The following is a 23340-nucleotide window of genomic DNA, read 5'->3' as shown; positions in this document are numbered from 1 at the left end:
GAGTGCGTCGTTACATAAATCACGTCTCTCTCTCTCTCTCTCTCTCTCTCTCTCTCTCTCTCTCTCTCTCTCTCTCTCTCTCTCTCTCTCTCCCTTTAGCGCGCGCTTGTGTATTCCACAATATAATTATAATATTTGATACATATATTTTTTTCAAACTGAGGTTTTGTCACTTGAACACCCCACCTGAATCCGCGCCTGCTTCATGTTTACAGATATTTTCTTAAATACTACGATTTGTGCGGATAGGACGATAGAACCGAACATTAGTTTGAAACGCACTATAGAATGATGCTTTTGATATGCAAATGACCTTAGTTATTTATAGGAGAAATAACGTGCATTCCGAACACACAGAGATTTTTAAAAAGTGGAATTATGTCAACTTCGTGCATTTTATATGATGATTTGTATATAAAACCTGTCGGGGTTTGGGTTTGTTTTCATGTAAATGCAAAGAAAACAAATATCGAATAGGAAATAAACGTAACATTTGCAAAAAACTTTGGGTCTAAATAATTGAACAGGATAATAGTAATCGATAACGCAGTACTCGGAGATTAGCGGCAGAACTGCACGTGCAACTGCACATATTGATCATGTTGATTAATTAATCATCATCAGCTTTTGCATGTCAAACATTTGTTACTTCTGACACGTAGTCTTCAGAGAAAAGCATTACCAGCAAGGGATCTTTTATATACATTTTCTCCACAGACAGGACAACACATACAATGGTCTTTGATATATCAGTCGTGGAAAATTACTGTTACAAGTGAGAGGCTTTTTAGATGCATTTTCCCTGGTTAGCTTGTATCACGGACTTAGATTATATCGGTTGTGGAACTGGTTGGAATGGGTATATCCATTCTCGCTGATAGCAAAGCACATAATTTTCCCTTTCGAAATACTAGCAACGGAAAAGAACAGAAGTATTGTTATTGCTTTGCTGCAACAGCAACAATAACAAAACCAGCGACAACTAGGCCTACTACTACTATTGCTACTACAACAACAAAAACAGAAAGAACAGAAAGAACAAAAACAACAACAACAACAACAACAATCTAATTAAAATTAGCTCCACTATTACATGTGGATCTAACAGCAGCCAGTTGGAGCTCATGTCCACCAATCAAAACCTTACTTGCAGGATCATGTCAGTAATTTAAAAATAATTTTAAAACATTCCGAATTATCCTGAGGGTATACGACATGTTTCGTGTGAATTACGAATGTCTTAAAACATGTTTTATTTTATAAAATAAATAATTTGTAATGTAAAACTGAAGACTGATAACCTATCCCGTACGTATTGGTATGGTTTGCTATACTGCGGCCACTAAAATAGACTCGCCCGATATTTTTAGAATTTGTATGCTCCCAAATAACGTTATAAAAGGTGAAGTGTGATTGGTCAATATTTAAATTATTATTTACAGACGAAATGTTACCTGGACATTGGAGTCTACGCAGTGTTGTTAGCAATCTGATTAAAATTAGTTCTACTGGTCTAAGTAAGGCATTCGTAATTCACATGAAACATGTCGTATACCCTCAGGATAATTCGGAATGTTTTCAAATTATTTTCAAATCACTGGCATGATTCTGCAAGTAAGGTTTTGATTGGTGGACATGAGCTTCAACTGGCTGCTTTTAGATCTACATGTACTAGTGGAGCTAATTTTAATTAGATTGCAACAACAATTACTACTACTACTACTACTACTACTACTACTACTACTACTACTACTACTACTACTCCTACTACTACTACATTCCAAGCAAAATTATACTTAACCCCGTTTTTTTTTTTTTTTTAATTGCGCACAATTAATTCATTAAAATCCCTAATATGAAAACTTTAAAACTGTATTAGCATTAATTATGGCACGTTACCAATACGAATAATAATTTTTAAAAGTTGAGTTATTATAGATGAAACATTACGAAATGCATCAAAATGCATCAAAATGCTTGTAAGTATTATACATGCAAGCATTTTCATGCATTTCGTAATGTTTCATCTATAATAACTCAACTTTTAAAAATTCACACTTACACTTTATACTGGATTTACTAAACCGTTATAAGGTCAGTATTTTTTAATTTTTAGGTTTACGAACAAGAACTTTTGTGCACAAAGGTAGGAGGAAGGAAAAAAATAAAATAAAAACCTGTTTGGGGTGTATCAGTAGGGGTGATTTGTTTTTTTCTCACTTTTACCTTACGAAATGCGCCACAATAGACTAGAATGGTAACTTTTTTTTCTTTAGAGCTATTTATGGAAGTCGGCGGCAAAAATAAAAAATAATAAAGTGAAAAATACGAATTTACGTCGGCGGGTTCGTAAACCGAATAATAAAAAAATACTAGCCTAATTCATTTAATTTAAACCCTTTTAAAATATAAGTGTGAACGCGATCGTTTCATTACACTGGTATATCGAGGGGCGGGGCGTAGCCCAGTGGTAAAGCGTCCGCTTGATGCGCGGTCGGTCTAGGATCGATCCCCGTCGGTGGACCCATTGGACTATTTCTCGTTCCAGCCAGTGCTCCACAAATGGTGTAACAAAGGCCGTGGTATGTACTATTCTGTCTTTCGGATTGTGCATGTAAGAGATCCCTTGCTGCTAATCGAAATGAGTAGCCCATGAAGTGGCGACAACGGGTTTCCTCTCTCAATATCTGTGTAGTCCTTAACCATAAGACTGACGCCTTATAACCGTAAATAAAATGTGTTGAGTGCGTCGTTAAATAAAACATTTCCTTCCTTCCTTGGTATAGCTAAACCGGTCTAGCTAAAACATTTCGGTATGTGGTTTAAACTGGTATGACTAAAACAGTTTAAAACGTAAGTGATTGCAAACTGTTTTAATTAAACTAGAATACGGCGGAAGTGACAGTGACGTCGTAGTCAGTGTGTTAGCAACGGCCTAACAGACTTGTAGTCCATTATTGTTTTGATGTCTTGCGCAAGTGCGGATAACTATACTTTGTTCAATAATACTCCTACTAACATAAATACTAATACTGCTACTAGTAGTACTACCTCTATTTTTAACTCTTTTTCTGCTGTCATAATCATTGACATTAATTAATACTTGTGGCGAGACGTAGCTCAGTGGTAAAGCGTTCGCCCGATGTGAGGTCTGTCTGGGGTCGATCCCCGTCGGTGGGCTCATTGGGGTATTTTCTTCAGCCAGTGCACCACGACAGGTATATCAAAGTTCGTGGTATGTGCTAACTTGTCTGTGGGATGGTGTATATAAAAGATCCCTTGCTACTAACGGAAAAATGTAGCGGGTTTCCTCTCTAAGACTATATGTTAGAATTATCAAATGTTTGACATCCAATAGCCAAGGATTAATAAATCAATGTGCTCTAGTGGTGTCATTAAACAAAACAAACTTTCTTTATAGCCATTATGTCAATATCTTTCTCTCTACGCCAGAGGTGCTTGAGTCAAAGGATCGAATATCCTTGGTGGACCCATTATCTGACTGGTTTTGGGGTGGGGGGTTTTCAGTCCAATACAGTGCCCCACGACTGGTATACCAAAGGCCGTGGTATATGTTATCTTATGTGCTCTAGTGGTGTCGTTAAACAAAGGAAACTTTAATTTTAATTAATATTTTTTCCCTAGACCGATTACTTGCAACGCAACCGATAATTTGCCAGATTTTGCAAAAGGCTGATCTTTCAATCCACACAATTTCCAATCTGTGACGTCAAAGTCAATTAATTACTCATCTTCGCCAAGATTGTGACACCTGCGGAGCGGACAGTAACCTATATTAGAAAATTGCCTGTGACATCACAGCACGTGCAAGGCGAAACCAATATAGAGAGTTTGTCATATTAGACCTTTAGATGTAGATGGTGACATTTTGATGAACGCCAGAAGCCGTTAATCTTCGTTTGAATTTAGTTTCTCCATTAAATTGAAATATATGGGGTCACCAAGACGTGCCTTTTGTAATTAATTAATATTTATTTTAGTTACCACAACGTATAAAGTTAATGTCGTCTCGGACGCAGCCACTGGCGAGGTTAAAAGTTGCGCGCTAAACGAACGTGCCTGGACATTAATTTCATATAGGTACATAAATAGATTAATAATAGCTATAACATTAATTAGTCTCATTTGTGCACTGGTATGATCCTAAGATAAAGGGCCGTAAAAATCGATTCCAAGGGGAGGGTAGTGTAAGCAGTTAATTTTGCTCTCATCCAGAAAAAAGAGACGAGAAACAACCTTATAGAATTGTTCCCTCATTTTATTTTATGATTAGTTCTTATTAGTTTTCAAAGATAGTTACATTCCTGTGTTAGACGTAAACCAAATAACGTCTGGCTGGGTCAAAGGTCGAGGTGCACCCAACTTTTGATAGATAAGTTAATACCACAGGTGTTGTGATTGGAGATACATGCTGGGGCGTAGCCAGGGAGGAAGAAACTCCGAGGCAAACCCAGACCTGTAAAATAAATATCAGTGCCATGGGAAAAATCAACTAAATCGGGGGAAATTCCAGACGAGGCAAGCGCCTCATCTGCCTCATGCTGGTTACGCCATTGACATGCGAGTGTGTTGATTGTAAAAAAAATAGTTTCATCTGGGCAAAATATATATAGAGTTTTATTTCATCTAGTAACACGGGGTCAAGTATCCTTGTGCTTGGAACATGTATGGGGTACCTGTAAAAAAAGAGTACTCAAATGCCGTGCGGAATAGAATAGATGTTTAACGACACCCCAGCACGAAAAATACATCGGCTATTGGATGTCAAACTATGGTAAATGCAAACAAAGTGATGAACATGATGAAGATAAAAATTCAAGGAGGGTAGTCATAGACGCTACCCGTTATCTCTGAAATGAGCAGCTTCACTCCCATTTCCGTCTTATTCATTTAAGAGTTAGGGTCGGTAGTATTTATATCCGTGGTGTCTATGTCGATTGATACGCTGCAGGTAGGATATTTAGCCAAATATATTATTATGGTCGTCTATGGGATTTGCTTTGGTAGTATACACCTTAGAGTGGGTTTTAGAATTGTCAAACTAGAGATGGGAGTGAGACGTGTTAGTATTTCGTTTAGCTGTGTATGAAAAGGTAGGGGATTTTAACCCTTAGTGAAATTATGCATCTCAAACAGTGAACCGCCCTTCTCCCAGCATCACATCCTTTTACTCGGTGCCTATGAATGATACAGCAGTACAGCAGGGGTATACCAGCCTCCAATGTGGCAAGGTTACAGCATGAAACTATCTCTCAGTCAAATCAACTATTAGCCCATGTTCAGTTTCGATGAACCATTCCCAAGTGTGCGTCAAAATTACCTTATCTAAATTAACCTTTTTCTATTTTGACTTAATCCTGCGGAACATTTGCAAATTTAATAGCTCCAAACCAACTCTCAACAGCTACAGACCCCGGTCGGGCTACTTGTGTTCCCTTGCACATGACAGCGGGCGACCCCTTCTCCCACCCCCTAACCCCCCCCCCCCCAACCCTTTCCTGTCCTGAACGGAGGAGCCGGCAAAAGTCCACACATGCGCCCACAACAGGCGTGTGCTACAACAGCTTGTTCTGAATGTGCAAGTTAAAAACCTATGACCTGACCTGACCTGACCTAACCTGACCTGCAGGGATAAATTTGGTCTTAATACATCCAGTTGCATCTACATCGACGTCCACACCGTCAGTGTCATTTGTGATGGTCACATATCCCTTGCCGCTCATTACTTGCTTCGTTGGCGGTTCCAGAGTGCATGAATCACCCCATCCCTCCCCTCCTCCCTTTTATTAATGTAATTTTCTCTTCTTTTTTTCTAAATTCATTATTCACGATATACAACATTACATTTAATTGCCTTAAAACAAAGTTAAAGTTAGTTCTGTTTAACAACACCAAAAGAGCACAATGCTTTATTAATCATCGGTTATTGGATGTCAAACAGTTGATAATTTCGACATATAGTCCTAAAGAGGAAACCCGCTACATTTTTCCATTAAGTCAAGTCATAGGGTTTAACGTGCACATTCAGAGCTGTTTTAGCGCACGCCTGTCATGGGCACAGGTGCCGACCTCGACCGGCTCCTCAGTCCGGGACAGGATTTTTCCATTAGACAGGACAGAGACAGGATATGACATACCACAGCCTTTGATATACCAGTCGTGGTGCATTGGCTGGAACGAGAAATAGCCCAATGGGCCCACCGATGGGGATCGATCCTAGACCGACCGCGCATCAAGCGAACGCTTTACCACTGAGCTACGTCCCGCCCTCCGCACTGAAGAAAACCCGTCTGTATTTCAAAATGTTCAGGAGAGCATGCTCTCGAACTCTCGACAGAACACGTTGTCTTAGGCGCTCGGCATATTACCCCTTCGACAAACTCAAACCTGCCCTTTTTAGAATTTTGTGACTCCTTATCCGCCCTCATCCTTTACAAACTCTTGAATCCGTCCCTGTGTCCCCTGCGTGTGCTGTAACCTCACCGTGGTGCAGGGGTGTAACATTCTCTTTGAGAATGGCCAATACAGCACAAATTGAAGTTTAGAGTAAAATTCGGTGTCCGTAAAATTCTGTGATATTTGTATTTGTATGTTTGCACAGTTCTTTACACTGTTTTTGTTTAAACCTTGAATTTTTATGTTGATGTTGATCATCACTTTATTTATTTGCATTACCATAGTTTGACACCCAATAGCCGATGTATTTTTCGTGCTGGGGTGTCGTTAAACATTCATTCATTCATTCATTCATTCCGTCCCTGTGTTTTACAGTTTCATCTATGATTGTTCATCTCGGTGCATGTTTATTTTTGTTTCTTGGTTGTTGTTTTGTTGTGGGTGGGGGGGGGGGGGGGGGGGGGGGGGGGGGGGGGGGTCGGGGGGTTGGGGAGGGTTTTTTTTTGGGGGGGGGTTGTGGATTTTTTGGGGGTAATTAAAATATATTATATTATTGTTTTTAAATTAGTATTTTATATAAATTTAGGAACCAAATTAGTAATGAATATCGCAACACAATTCTATAATATATTCAACAATTTTGTTCATATACCTAGATGAATATCTAAGAAGGAAGGGAATGTTTTTTATTTTACGACGTACTCAACACATTTCATTTACGTTTATATAGGGTCAGACATATGGTTAAGGACCACACAGATATTGAGAGAGGAAACCCGCTGTCGCCATCTTATGGGCTACTTGTTTCGATTAGCAGAAAGGGATCTTTTATATGCACCATCCCACAGACAGAATACTACATACCACTATGTCGAACACTGGCTGGAACAAGAAATAGCCCAATGGGTCCACCGACGGGGATCGATCCTAGACCGACTGCGCTACAAGCGAACGCTTTACCACTGGGCTACATCCCGCCCAACACTTAAGAATGCAATTATGAATGACACCAAATGAAGGTACTGTTGGGCAAGACATTTAAATTCCTTTGAATTCTTGTGCATAGTCTTGGTGAAATTACTTTTGGTGTTTCCCAGATGTACATCAACACAACGAAAACACATTAGTTGCTCAGACGCTACAGTTCCAAGCAGGGCACTGTAGGAATCGGCATTCTTCAAGTTCCACAAAATGTCGTATTAGCCACAAACAGCGTACAATGCTTAAAATAAGCTATGCCTTTTGATCAATACAGTTCAAAATTATATTTTTTTCATTTCCATACTTGAAAGAAACTATTTAAAGTAGACTATAATGACCTTTGGGAAAAAACCACACTGGCACTAAATTAACCAGTGCGTATCCATTGAGCGGTATATATAGGAAAGCGGGGGGGGGGGGGGGGGGGGTTGCAGAGGTGTACTGGTGTGATACCACAGCACATTTTAGAACTACGGCTAGTCGAATGAATGAATGAATGAATGTTTAACGACAACATGGTCATGTCAACATTTGGTCGAGAGAGAGAGGGGGGGGGGGAGGGGGGGGGGGAGGAGGAAGAGAGAGAGAGATGTGAAACAACTGTTACCACTTATTAAAGGTATGAAACAGAATACTTGTTTAACATAACCCAACTATTTCAATTAGAACGACCATCAAAATTGCGCGAAATTTCCTTCATGTAAACGCGCACCTCTTCCTCTTTGACATAATCCTACGGGACTTTCGAAATTCCATGGGGGGGATACAATGTTACTACTAATGTTAAAGTTAAAGTTCGTTTTGTTTATCCACACCACTAGATCATATTGGGAATTATGACTCGTAGTCATCAGAGGAAACCCGCTACATTTTTTCATTAGCAGCACGGGATCTTTTATATTCACTTTATCCACAGACCGGAAAGCATTTCACCAGTTGTGGTGCACTGGTTGGAACGAAAAAAAACCATTCAGCTGAACTGATCCACTGAGGTGGTTTGATCCTGCGATGCAAGCACCTCAGGCGAGCGTTCAACTGACTGAGCTAAATCCCCCCCCCCCCCCCACACACACACCTAATGTTAAAGCAGCAAGGGATCTTTTATCTGCACTTTTCCATAGACAGGACAGTACATACCACGATCTTTAATGTACCAATCATGGAGCACAGGTTGGGAGTTGGGGCGGGGCGGAGAACTTGAATCCGCCGAGGGCAATCGATCCTTCGACCCATCGTGCCCCACGCCAACGCTGTACCACTGAGCAACATTGCGCTGCAAAAGTACAAAATGGCGAACATCGTCTTTTGTGAGATTCTTTCGCTAGTACCTACTTGTCTTCTCTATTACCAGCCGATATTCGCCTCTTCACGTGAAATCATTTGGAAAATAAAATCGTGAAGAGGCATCTTTAATTATCGGTGCAGATATGGATTAGTCTGAGCCTAGAACTACGCATTGACAGGAATCAGTTTCATCAGCCATCGACCCGAGCAATTCAACTCCATGCCGCCCGCCATTGGACGTCAGACACAAATGTGAACACGTGTTGATTATTTATGAGATTTAGGGTTTTTTTTACAAATTTGTGTGCACCTTGTTACAGGTCTGCATATAGATCAATCCTTTTTTTTCTTCTTACATTTTTCTTCTTTCTTTCTCTGTTTCTCTCTTTCTGTCGCTCTCGTCTCTGTTTTCTCCCTTTCTCTCTTTTTTCTCTCTATTTTACTCCATTACTATCCGCTCTCATTGTTCTTTTCTGTTTGTGGGAAATTGCATATAAAACATCCCTTGCTAAATTAGGAAAAATGTAGCGGGTTTTCTCTGATGACTACGTGTCATAATTACCACATGTTTGACATCCAATTGTCGACGATTAATTAATCAGTGTGTTCTAGTGGTGTCGTTAAATAAAATAAACTTAAAGTCTCATGGTCTCCTTTCTGTGTTTGTGTCTATCTATCTATGTCTGTCTGTCTGTCTGTCTGTCTGTCAATCTGTCTACCAATTCCTGCCTGCCTACCTGCCTGTCAGTCAGTCAGTCTGTCTGTCTGTTTGTATGTCTGTCTGTTTGTCTGTCTGTCTAGGATCGATCCCAATCGGTGTACCCATTGGGCTATTTCTCGTTCCAATCAGCACCCCACGACTGGTATATAAAAGGTCGTGGTATGTGCTTTCCAGTGTGTGGGATGGTGCATATAAAGATCCCTTGCTACTAATGGAAACATAATTATAGCGCTTTTCTCTCTAAGACTCGTTCGTAGAAATGACCAAATGTTTGACATCCAATAGCCGATGATTAAAGAAATCAATGTGATCTAGTGGTGTTGTTAAACAAAATAAACTTTAATAAATGAGTTTTAAATCTTAATTAGTAGTAGTCGTCGTCAAGGCCGTACCCTAATCAAAATTCGGAGGGGGGGGGGGGGCACTTTTTATAAACAAATGAAACACTATACAAATTAAACCCTGAGATGTGTAGGCTATGCCATTTTCTGGAGTTTAAAAAAGGTGATATTCTCAGGCTACGGCCCTGGTCGTTTTCAAATATGGCGTGGCTGGTAATAAAGACGTTTGATATTTGTAAACTTGGCCATACCGAGTGAGTACTATTTTCACCGACTACCGTCAACGAATGGGTCATAATATTCACTTTCCCTACAGCCACGAGAGAAAACGGTTTCTGGTGTAAGTCCATCCAGCCATTTGTCGCTAATGCTTGCTAGACTGAGTTTTACTTTAAACATTAAAACGAAATGACTACGTTGGGTACGAGTCAAAACAGTTGGCAAACGTTTAGCGAAAAAAAGTCTGGCTGAACGCAGACAGTTGGTATATCATTATCGCGTTCAACCGACATGTGCGCTCCACAGCGTTACGAAACGCTCGCTTTATACACTCTGTAGTTTTGATCATTCATCTTTATGCATCCAGGTCGGCGTGGAGTTTTTAGCTAAGCGGAAATTGAAAACAAGTGATAAAATCCAAGATTGCCATCACGGAATCATGAAAATTAACGTATTGATGCTTACTCACGACCAAATAGGATGACTGAACCCTCCTTTTATACGTCTCAGACATACAGAATCTGATTCTATCAATGATTATCGTTGGGTTTGTTTTTTAATGTACACTCCACCAATATTTCTTGTAAAACGTGTACAGACAACAACATAGCGACTATGTATATCTTTAAAATGGCGGCCAGTGACGCAAATTATTTCCATGACTGAACGAGTTAAAATTCAAGTTTGTTTAGTTTAACAACACCCCTAGAGTACATTGATTTATTAATCATCGGCTACTGGATGTCAAACATTTGGTAATAAGACCAGGACTGAAGTCTTATTAGCATATTTTAACTTCATCTAGTCCGAGATGGAGATAACAAAATGCAAATGAGACAACACGCAGAGCTATACCAAGTAAACACGTGCGTGTGTGGGTTTGTGGGTGGGTGCGCGCGCGTGTAGATTCAATATATCTGGCCCAGTGGTAAAGCGTCCGCCTGATGCGCGTCGGTCTAGGATATAATCTAGGATCGATCCCCGTCGGTGGATCCATTGGACTATTTCTCGCTCCAGCCAGTGTACCACGACTGGTACATCAAAGGCCATGGTACGTGTTATCCTGTATATAAAAAAGGTCCTTGCTATAATGAAAAAAAATGTAGCGGGTTTCCTCTCTAAGACTGTCAAAATTACCAAATGTTTGACATCCAATAGGCGATGATTAATAAAGCAATATGCTCTAGTGGTGTTGTTAAAAAAAAACTTTAAACACGTATGTGTGTGGGTTTGAGCGTGTGTGCGCGCACGTGTGTGTGTTCAAAATAGCTGTTCATGATGTATCATTTTTATTTTGTTCAGAACAAACACACATTTTAAAAAGTCCTTCATTGAACAAACAAACTTTATTTTTAAAATAAAAACCATTTTTCAGCACGTGATTTAGAGCTTTATAGCGTGTGATTCTTCATTGCTGTTTATTTCCGGCCCACTGCTCATTGCGATGTTTTCTTTTGCAACAGGAAACAAATTCCTCAAGTGTATTGGGATCGATGTCTTCCCCCGTCGATCGATCACAGAGCCCACTGCAGATAGCATGCTCACTGCGATCCCTGCAATCTGATGCCGCCGCCCAAAGCCAAACATTACATGACTGGCTAATTGCACCTGATACGCTAGAGCTATGGTTTGTTTTCGTTCTAAGGAAACACATACTCCTTGTCTGAGATGGAGATAACAAAATGAAAATGATACACCTGTCCTGCGGCGCTACTTCCACGAACCCGCCTCGGGGGTTTGTCGTCGTTAAGCCATTTAGACTTAATTAAGGCTGGTAGGTACAGGGTTCGCAGCCCGGTACCGGCTCCAACCCAGAAAGAGTTCTTAAGGGCTCAATGGGTAGGTGTAAAGCCACTACACCCTCGTCTCTTTCACTAACCAACTAACAACTAACCCACTGCCCTGGACAGACAGCCCAGATAGCTGAGGTGTGTGTCCAGGACAGCTTGCTTGAACCTTAATTGGATATAAACACAAAAATAAGTTGAAATGAAATGAAGTTGGTCTTAATTAAGGCTGGTAGGTACTGGGTTCGCAGCCCGGTACCAGCTACCACCCAGAGCGAGTTTTAACTATTCAACGGTAAAGACCACTACACCTTCATCTCTCTCACCAACCATTAACAACTAACAACTAACCATCTGTCCTGGACAGACAGCCCATATAGCTGAGGTGTGTGCCCAGGATAGCGTGTTTGAACCGTAATTGGAGATAAGCACGAAAATAACTTAAAGAAGAAGACTTCCACACAATGTCTACGACAGGTGTGCTTGGACATTTCTCTGATGGAAGCTTAAAAATGGAAGTTAAGATTAGTCTTTGTTCTGGTGTATCAAACCAGTGTTAGGAGTGGCAGTCTTCCCTCGGGGAGTATTCCAGCAAAAATACTTTTATTTAACGACACCACTAGAGCACATTGATTAATTAATCATCGTCTATTGGATGTCAGACATATGGTAATTCTGACTGGTAGTCAACAGAGAAAACCCGCTAACTGTGTCCATTAGTAGTAACAGATCTTTTATATGCACTTTCCAACAGACGGGACAGTACATACTACGGTCTTTAACCAGTTGTGGTGCACTGGCTGGAACGAGAGAAAAAATCCATTCAATTGAATGGTTCCACCGAAGTGATTCGATCCTGTGACGCAAACACCTCAGGCGAGCTATCAACCGACTGAGTCATATCCCGCCACCACTAGAGCACATTGATTCATTAATGATCGGCTATTGTTTGTCAAAATATTGGGTAATTTTTGACACGTAGTCGTCAGAGGATACCCGCTAAAGACAATATCTTGGTGTCCAGAATTGTGATGATACTGGATTTATAAGTACTTTTATAAAATTATATCGAGTCACCGGTCTTAGAGAAGAAACCCACAACATTTTGTCATTAGTAGCAAGGAATATTTTATATGCACCATCAAACAGGGTACTTTTATACATCCTATATTGAGTCACTGGGGTGTCTTAGAGAGGAAACCCATACATTTTTCCATTAGTAGCAAAGGATCTTTTATATGCACTATCACACAGAGATAATAACATGCACATCGGCCTTTGATATACTAGTCGTGGTGCACTGGAACAAGAAATAGTGCAATGGGTCCACCGGCGGGGATCGATCCTCGACCGACCGCACACCAGACGAGCGCGTGATCACTGAACTACATCACATCCTTCATACACTTCCACAATGCATATATCAGGCGAGTCGTTGGTAATGATTTGCAAAGCATGTACAACTAAAATGATATAGCGACGTTTAGAAGTGTGTAACAGGTTTACGGTCAGGATTTAACATTTATTTTCGGAACACTTAAGAGCTATTTTCCGAGGTGACGCATTAAAATGATGTATTATGGTGTGTCCTATTTCTACCCTGTTTATAACGTATTATATCTTTTTATATCCATTGAGCTCTGTCTTGTTCAGGTTAGGTTGACAATGTATCTCTCTCTCTCTCTCTCTCTCTCTCTCTCTCTCTCTCTCTCTCTCTCTCTCTCTCTCTCTCTCTCTCTCTCTCTCTCTCTCTCTCTCTCTCTCTCTCTCTCTCTCTCTCTCTCTGTGTATGTATGTGTGTGTGTGTGTGTGTGTGTGTGTGTGTGTTTCGAAAGTTAGCGGGGGGGGGGGGGGGGGGGGACTACATATTTTTTTGTTTAGGGCAGATACTCTTGATTTGTAATTCCAGCTACCGGTAATGCACCGTATGACGTCACTGCTTCCTAAGCAACGCTATATCGACTTGCATTCTTATGTCATTTGTCACGAAACCAACTAACATTGGAACTACCTGTAATTATCTACAACTAATTTGGGCCTTGATTATAAACCTATTTCACGATTACTTTTCAAAGTGTTTCTTTGATGTATACCGATAATGATGAAACTGACCTGCTGTTATTTCCGTTTTTTAAAAAAGGAAAAGAAAAGCCTATAATTTTTTCTAATTACGTAATATCTACAACGTACTTCAAAAAGGTAAAAAATATGTTGATATAATTAGAAATAACTGTACCGGAAATACTGCCATTGTCGTTAAATTGAAGTAACTTGGATACATGTTTATGCCCTGAAGTGTTATTGTCGATAAATATTAATCAAAGATATATATAGTTTTTAATTGCTTAATAATTCTAAAACAAAGCAGTGGCGGGATGCAGCTCGCGGGTAGAGGAAAGGAAATGTGTCATTTAACGACGCACTCAACACATTTCATTTACGGTTATATGGCGTCGGTCATATGGTTAAGGACCACACAGATATTGAGGGAGTAAACCCGCTGTCCCCACTTGATGGGCTACTTTTATCGATTGGTTGCAAAGGATCTTTTATATGCCCCTTCGCGTGCTGTAACCTCACCGTGGTGCAGGGGTGTAACATTCTCTTTGAGAATGGCCAATACAGCACAAATTGAAATTTCGAGTAAAAGTCAGTATCTATCTGTGATATTTGTATTTTTGCATATATTTTATATTGATGTTGATCATCACTTTATTTGTTTGCATTACCATAGTTTGACACCCAATAGCCGATGTATTTTTCGTGCTGGGGTGTCGTTAAACATTCATTCATATATCCATTCATTCTTTTATATGCACCATCCCATAGATAGGATAGCACATACCACGGCATTCCATGTACCAGTCGTGGTGCACTGGCTGGAGCGAGAAACAGACCAATGGGCCCACTGACAGGAATCGATCCCAAACCGATCGTGCATCAAGCGAGCTCTTTACCACTGTCGATAGTAGAGTTCTCGACAATAGTCTATATTATATTTCTCTACATTAACAAATATTTTGCATAAAGCAAACATGACAGAAGTATTAAAAACATACTGATGTTTATAACGGACAATAAACAAAAATAAAAAATAAAAGAAAGGAATAAACAGACAGACAGGGGCATACATGGAGAGAGAGAGAGAGAGAGAGAGAGAGAGAGAGAGAGAGAGAGAGAGAGAGAGAGAGAGAGAGAGAGAGAGAGAGAGAGAGGGGGAGAGAGAGAGAGGAGAGAGAGAGAGAGAGAGAGAGAGAGAGAGAGAGAGAGAGAGAGAGAGAGGAGAGGAGGGAAAGAGAGGGGGTAGGGAGGGAAAGTACTTCTTATATTTAAAAAAAAAATTCATACATTATTTAGTAATAGCCTTCTCATTCCAGCCAGTACACTACGACTGGTATATCACAGGCCGTGGTATGTGATTTCCTGTTTGTGAAATAGTGCATATAAACGACCCCTTGCTGCTAATGGAACAATGTAGAGGGTTTCCTCTCTAAGACTATACGTCAAAATTACCAAATGTTTGACATCCAGTAGCCGATGATTAATAAATCAATGTGCTCTTCAAACTTTAGAAATATTCAAAAGCAAAACCAAAATCTATGAAAAATCAATTCATTTCGAAACGCTTGCTATTAACTATACACTCCCCGACATTTCCCACTATTGTGTTAATTGTATCCAGATGTTTTTCCTATGGTTTGCAACAAAAAAAAATCATTTGAACTTTAATATTGTTGATGAGTATCACAAAGCCGAATTAAATCATCCTTTGTGAACGGTATTTCGAAGATAGATTGTTTTCCCTGGAGCGTCAGGCAACACACGATAGTTATTTCAATTTAATTGCTACTCATCAAACATGTCTCATCAATATAGAGAAAACGGTTATTTTTTCCCCTCTCTTCTCCTCTTTATTCTAGTTTCATCTAATCCTTATAGTTATTTTTAGATTCTGCGATTTTTAATGCAAATATGTCATACCCACGTATTATGTATATGTCAAGGATTCATTTGAAATGATGATATAATGTTTACGATCAAGTACCACCGGTCTCTGGTCCACAATGAACTCGAGTTTTCCTTTTATTCTCTTTTTTTTTTTTTTTTTTTTAATTTTCTTTTTCTTTTTCTTTTTCACTTTTCTTTTTCACTTTTCTTTTAATATTGTTGGGAGTTTGGGACTGCATTTTTAGGAGGAAGCGTTTTGTGCTGTTTTGGATTTTTTTTGCTTTGTTGTTGGATTTTGTTTGTTGTTTGTTGAAAGTTTTTTGTAATGTTTTTTTTTTTTTTTGTCGTTTGTTGTGTGTTTTTTTGTTTTTAGGAAGCGTGTTTCTTTCTAGATATTAGCTGTTGTTTTTATTTTTGTGGGGATGTGTGTGTATATGGGGGGTTGGGGGGAGGTGAGGGTTGGGGGGGGTTATTGCTTTTTGTGATACAAAATTAGAAAAACTCAACGTCCAATTTGTAACAAAAAAAAAGAAAGACAAATGTAATAAATCAAAAAAATAAAATAAATAAGAACTTTTCAATTCTAGAGCTACAATGTTTTTTGTTGTCTGCACTGAGGAACAGTATTATTGTAAAATTCTAGGAGAGGCCTTAATATACGCATTAGGCTGCTGGCCAATCGTTAAACCGCTTATTTTAGACGGTAATAAAATGTTTAAATCAAATAGTCTAATCCATGTGAGAAAACAAAATTAAAAACGAACTATACCTGAAGCATACAGTTTAATCATCTGCTAATAGCCTGTGGCCTAATTCACAAAGCTCTCTTAAACTCGCTTAAACTCTCTTAAGCTCACTTAAACTCTCTTAAGCTCGCTTAAACTCTCTTAAACTCTCTTAAGCTCTCTTAAGAGACGTCATATCATCATTGTCAGTCTGGGTTTTTTATTGCATTGCATTACACGAGGACCGGCCTCGGTGGTGTCGTAGTTAGGCCATCGGTCTACAGGCTGGTAGGTACTGGGTTCGGATCCCAGTCAAGGCATGGGATTTTTAATCCAGATACCGACTCCAAACCCTGAGTGAGTGCTCCGCAAGGCTCAGTGGGTAGGTGTAAGACCACTTGCACCGACCAGTGATCCATAACTGGTTCAACAAAGGCCATAGTTTGTGCTATCCTGCCTGTGGGAAGCGCAAATAAAAGATCCCTTGCTGCCTGTCGTAAAAAAAGAGTAGCCTATGTGGCGAAAGCGGGTTTCCTCTAAAAAAAAAACAGTATCAGAATGACCATATGTTTGACGTCCAATAGCCGATGATAAGATAAAAAAATCACAATGTGCTCGTCTTTAAATAAAACAAACGTTAACTTTTTTTGCACTACACGATTACAAACTAGCCCGAGATAATTGCGACACTTGGTGAAGAAATACCAGTGTCTCCACAGCATGCATTTTTTAAACAATTAAACATCAACAGAGTACAATTTACTTGTTTGAGCGCAAGTTTAAAGGTGTAGTGTTACCATTACCAGTGGGACATTTCACTAATTTGTTTTATTTATTTGTTAAAAGTTTCTTTTGTTGAACGACACCACTAGAGCACATTAATGTATCATTGACCTGCTACTGGATGTCAAACAGTTGGTAATTCTGATATATGGTCTTAGAGAGGAAACCCGCTACATTTATTACTTTAATAGAAAGGGATCTTTTATATACACCATCCCACAGACAGAATAGCACATGCTACGGCCTTTGATATACCAGTCATGGTGCACTGGCTGGAGCGAGAAACAGCCTAAGGATTGATCCACTGACAAAGATTGATCTTAGACCAACCGCACGTCAAGCGAACGCTTTACCACTGAGCTACGTCCCTCCACTGGCAGACGAAACCCAGTGCCTCCACATAGGATTCGCTTTTAAACAGTTAACATCAGATTGCACTATGCTCGTTTGAGCCCAAGGTTAAAGCTGTTATATTACAGTTAGAAGTGGCTAATTTCACTATTTTTATATGTATTTGTAATAAATAACTACTAATTAGTTGACTCACATAATCTTTCCAAAAATAACCCTGGAATATCGAATAGTGTAATACGCTTGTGTTCCGTGAAAACAAAATAGTAAAGTTTGCTTTGTTTAACGACACCATTAGAGTACATTGATTTCTTATTCATTGGCTATTGGATGTCAAACATTTAGTGATTTTGACATATCGTCTTAGAGAAGAAACCCGCTATATTTTACCATTTTCTATTTTCTGTTATATGAACCATCCCACAGACCGGATAGCACAAACCACGGCCTTTGATATACAAGCTGTGGTGCACTGACTGAAACCAAAAAAAATAGCCCAAAGGGTCCACTGACAAGGATCGATCCTAGGCCAACCGCATATCAGGCGAACGCTTTACCACTGGGCTATATCTCGCCCGTTTATTTATTTGCAATAAATAACTGCAAATTAATCGACCCCACGCATAATCTTAACAAAAATAACCCTGGAATATCAAATAGTGTAATATGCTTGTACGTCGTGAAAAAAAAAAAAAAAAAAAAAAAAAAAAAAAAAAACCAGGGTGGCATTCAATACGACAAGGGGCTGTGCGTAGCCCAGTGGTAAAGCGTTCGCTTGATGCGCAGTCAGTTTAGGATCGATCCCCGTCGGTGGCCCCATTGGGCTATTTCTCGTTCCAGCCAGTGCACCACGACTGGTGTAACAAAGGCTGTGGTATGTACTACCCTGTCTGTGGGATGGTGCATATAAAAGATCCCTTGCTTCTAATCAAAAAGAGTAGCCCATGAAGTGGTGACAGCCAACCGGTTTCCTTTCTCAATATCTGTGTGGTCCTTAACCATATGTCTGACGCCATATTATAACCGTAAATAAAATGTGTTGAGTGCATCGTTAAATAAAACATTTCCTTCTTTTCTTCCTTCAGTACGACTACTAGATCCCTGTCTTATTATATCATAACAAATGTTATAAAATCGGCCAATCCATAAATTGTAACAAAATAACTGCATGGGGTTGTCAGAGACAGATACGTCGCACGAAGACCGCGAATTTATCAGCAACATCGCCTGGAATAACGTTATCGAGTGTTCGACTCAAGTCAATGCACCCATTTCCGTCGACGTCCACTACAGATATTTCACTAATTATTTAAATTATTCAGAAGTAATTTTATGGGAATATGGTTGATAAGTTGCAGTTAAAGTTTGTTTCGTTTAGAGCACATTGGCATATTAATAATCGGCTTTTGGATATCAAACATTTGGTAAATCTGAGAGGAAACCCGCCACAATTTTCCATCAGCAGTAAACGATCTTTTATATGCACTTTCCCACAGACAGGAAAGCACACACCGCGGTCTTTGACCAGTTATGGTGCACTGCTTGGTACGAGAAAAACCCAATCAGTTGAATGGATCCACGGAGGTACTTCGATCCTGCGACGCAAGCACCTCAGGCGAGCGCTCAACCGACTGAGTTAAGCCCCCACCCCCACCCTCCCCCACCCTCCCCGGGTATATGGTTTTAGTTATAATGCTGATATTTCTGAACAAAAGTTAACATATTGCGTATATAATTTTGGTACAGGATAAGACATACTATGGTTTTGAATTAGGAAAAAAACCTAATTGGTTTGTCTCCTGAACGGAAATGAACCTGCAGTCCTTCGCACATGACGAGAGCACACGATCAATAGATGGATGGATGGGTGTGTGGTCGGACAGACGGAGAGACAGACTGACTGACTGACTGACTGAAGAAATGAATGAATGGATGGATGGATGGATGGATGGATGGATGGATGGATGGATGGATGAATGAATGAATGATGAATGAATGGATGAATGAATGAATGAATGAATGAATGAACGAATAAATAAATTAATTAATTAATTAATCCCCCGTGTATCTTCTGTTAGCAGTTCACTGAATCAGAACAACTCCTGCCAAATACACATTTATCTTAAATACATTTTGACATTAACAGATTTCAGTTAAAATTAGAATAATAAATTTTCCACTACACAATTTCCCGGACTGCCAAGATCGGGTCAAATTGGTTTGAGACGTTTACATTTGGTCGCGCGACCCGCCCGCACGATCGGTCCTTGTGAGGTCTCGAGAGTATGAAGTTTGATTTAACAGTAATGAAGATAAGACTTGCGCCAGGCCGTCCTTGGCAGCCCAAGACCTATCGAGACCTATCGATTCTGTAAAAGATGGCATCTCTTAGTTACTTACCGGAAGCGGACTGTCCGAGGCATGCTGGTCGAGTGCTGGTTGAAGGGAAATTCCGATTCAGAGTCCGTTTAATGAAAACACTCTTTAGATGACTTCAAAGTAGGGAACTTGAATCTGATAAAAAAAAAAGTGACGAAAAAGAGAATAAATAAATGTGTTAAGTACTTGTGATATACGGTTTTATGTAAAATGTATACAATATTTATTTCGTTGACCATTCTGTTTTATGTCGATTGTCAGTGCTATAAGTTTTAATTTAAAGTTTTAAATACTTTTGTTGGTGGTGTTGTTGGGTTTTTTTTTTTTTGGGGGGTGGGGGGTTGTGGTGTGTGTGTGTGTGTTTTTTTTGGGGGGGCGTTTGTTGTTGTTGTTGTTTTTTGGGGCGGTGTTTGTTGGGGGTTTTGGGGGGGGTGTTTTGTTTGGGGGTTTTCTGGGGGTTTTTTTTGGAGGGGTTCTTTTTAGACCTTAGAAACACATATCATTTGTCATTGTCATTTATATTCCAAAGCTAGTATGGTTAAACACATTAACGGGACATCGTCAGATGAAATAAGAACAACAAAAATAAGTTAATAAATAAAATAAATGTTTAAAAAGCAAACAAATAAAAACTGAAATCCATTGTTCACCACGCAAGAACTCGATTATTGAGTTTTATCCCACTCCCAATAAATTTAAAGTTTGTTTTGTTTAACGACACCACTAGAGCACATTGATTAATTAATCATCGGCTATTAGGTGTCAAACATTTGGTAACTCGTAGTCGTAACTCGTAGTCATCAGAGAAAACCTACTACATTGTTCCTAATGTAGCAAGGGATCTTTTATATGCACTTTTGCACACACAGAAAAACACATACCATGGCCTTTGACTAGTTGTGGTGCACTGGTTGGAACGAGAAAAAAACAATCAACAGAATGAATCCACCGAGGTGGTTCGATCCTGCGACGCAAACACCTCAATCGAGCACTCAACCGACTGAGCTAAATCCCGCCTCCCACCCCTAATACCAGGATACCAACTTCTAGTTCACTAAGTGCTAACCGTTCACATTGTTTGAATTTTTTTTATAAAGATTGATGCTGGGATATGTACTGAAGAAAGAAATGTTTTTTAAAACATTGCCACGATACGACGCATCACTAAATGAAATGGTATCAAATGTTTGGAAGAAAACAACAACTGACATCAGTCAAGAGAGAAAGAAAGAAATATTTTATTTAACGACGAACTCAACACATTTTACTTACGGTTATATGGCGTCAGACATATGGTTAAGGACCACACAAATTTTGAGAGGAAACCCGCTGTCGCCACTACATGGGCTACTCTTTCCGATTAGCAGCAAGGGATCTTTTATTTGCACTTCCCACAGGCAGGATAGCACAAACAATGGCCTTTGTTGAACCAGTTATGGATCACTGGTCGGTGCAAGTGGTTCACACCTACCCATTGAGCCTTGCGGAGCTCTCACTCAAGGTTTGGAGTCAGTATCTGGATTAAAAATCCCATGCCTCGACTGGGATCCGAACCCATTACCTACCGGCCTGTAGACCGATGGCCTACCACGACGCCACCGAGGCCGGTTCAGTCAAGAGAGAACACCAGTCCTAAGTTCAGCCAGACCGAGCAGAAAAAATCTTCCGCTTGACTGGTTTATGCGCTTAATGGTAAACCAAATGGCCATATCCGGTAAACCAAATGGCAACGATGGGAACCAGTCAAATAGTTCGCGAACGTTAGCGAAACGTTAGCTGGCGGTACTTGGGGTCGGACTGATTTCTGCAAAACCGAGCAGAAAAAACCGTTCGGTAGACTGGTTTATGCGATTAATAGCCATATCAGGAACCAATCAAATAGTTCGAGAACGATAGCGAAACGTTAGCTGGTTGAACTTTTTGATCGGTTGGGCAGAAAATGCTCATCTTTCGCGAATACGCCCGGTGTCATTATTGTTTTGACGGTGGTTAATGAGTGCTTGACACCATAACTGATTCTGCAGATTTATATTTGTCAAACCAGTCTTGAGATCGGCTATCCTTCCAAAAAGTAGTACGGGCATATCGTGCTTCTAAGTGGCAATCCTCCTAACGAAGAAACAGAGGCAACTAAGTGGTAGTCCTACAGATAAAGTAGAACATATATCACCATGGAAAGTAGCAGTCTTCATAGAGATAGAGTAAATGATGGATCATCCTGATAAGTGGCAGTCTTCCTGAAAGGAAAGGAGAAATCATCCTGATAAGTGAGTCCAACAGATAAAGGATTATCATCTTGGTGTGTGGCAGTTTTTTATAGACAAAATAAAGGATGTATCATCCTGATAACTGGAAGTCCTCTTACCGATAAAGTAAAGGATTATCGTCCCGATAAACGGCAATCCTTCTATAAGGTACAGGATTATTGATAAGCGGTAGTTTTCCTACAGATGAAGTACAGGATGTATCTTTGTGATAAATGGCAGTCTTCCAATAGCATAGAACTGATGTAGGTTCCTGGTAAATGGCAGTCCTCTTACCAAATATATGAATGAATGAATGTTTAACGACACCCCAGCACCAAATATATGTTTATCTTACTTGTGGATGAAAGTCATCCTAGAGATAAAGTTTGTTGTTTTTAACGACACCACTGGAGCGCATTGATTAATTAATCATCGGCTATTGGAGGTCAAACATTTGGTAATTCAGACTCGTAGTCATCAGAGGCAACCCGCTACATTTTTTCTAATGCAGCAAGGGATCTTTTATATGATTTTTCCCACAGACAGAAAAACACATACCACCACGGCTTTTGTCCAGTTGTGGTGCATGGATTCGTAGAGATAAAGTACAGGGTGTATCTTTCTGTCAAGCGGAAGTCCTCATCTAGCAGAGTAGTGACGATGTATCTTCCTCGCAGACTTACCATAGACGGAACACTTGACTGATTCACGGCAGGTCCCGATTTCTTTGTGGCGGTGCAAGAAGGATGTATGGTCTATTAAATTATCTCCTCGGTGATGGCAGTGTAACAAAGATGTATGGTCTAGTAAATGGTCTCCTCTGTATAGCAGTCCTCTTTATGGCGGTGCAAGAAGGGCGTATGGTCCATTAAAGGACCTCCTCGGGAATGGCTGACCTCCTATAGACGAGGTACTGGATAGAGATCCATGGAATCAACCACTATTTTGCCAAATGCCCATTCGACTCTACATTGTGCTGAGATACGGTTTTGACTGCGGATAACCGTTTTGTCGTTCAGATGTGAACGCCAGTTTCTGCAGAGATATCAGTTTGAACACGCTAATGGTTTTATAGTTCATATTGACATTAAAAAATATAAGCATAAAATTACATTTTCCTTTTAATTACAATCCTTTTATTTTCAATACGACATAAAA

The 23340-nt window shown here is 39.8% G+C and overlaps 1 protein-coding gene across 1 annotated transcript in view; it reads right to left on the bottom strand.

Annotated features, from left to right (window-relative positions):
* LOC121382512 (potassium voltage-gated channel subfamily H member 7-like) overlaps nt 1-20073 on the bottom strand; it is a 163611-nt gene extending 143538 nt beyond the window's left edge. The window contains exon 1 of the mRNA XM_041511983.1: nt 19958-20073. Coding sequence (XP_041367917.1) covers nt 19958-19980 — 23 coding nt within the window. The 5' untranslated portion in view covers nt 19981-20073. The remainder of the gene's footprint in view (nt 1-19957) is intronic.
* Nucleotides 20074-23340: the final 3267 nt, after the last annotated feature.

The sequence above is a fragment of the Gigantopelta aegis genome, chromosome 2 (assembly GCF_016097555.1).
Source record: "Gigantopelta aegis isolate Gae_Host chromosome 2, Gae_host_genome, whole genome shotgun sequence".
Lineage (NCBI taxonomy): Eukaryota > Metazoa > Mollusca > Gastropoda > Neomphalida > Peltospiridae > Gigantopelta > Gigantopelta aegis.
Note: the sequence above shows the minus strand (reverse complement) of the source record. Positions and strands in the feature narration are given on the sequence as shown.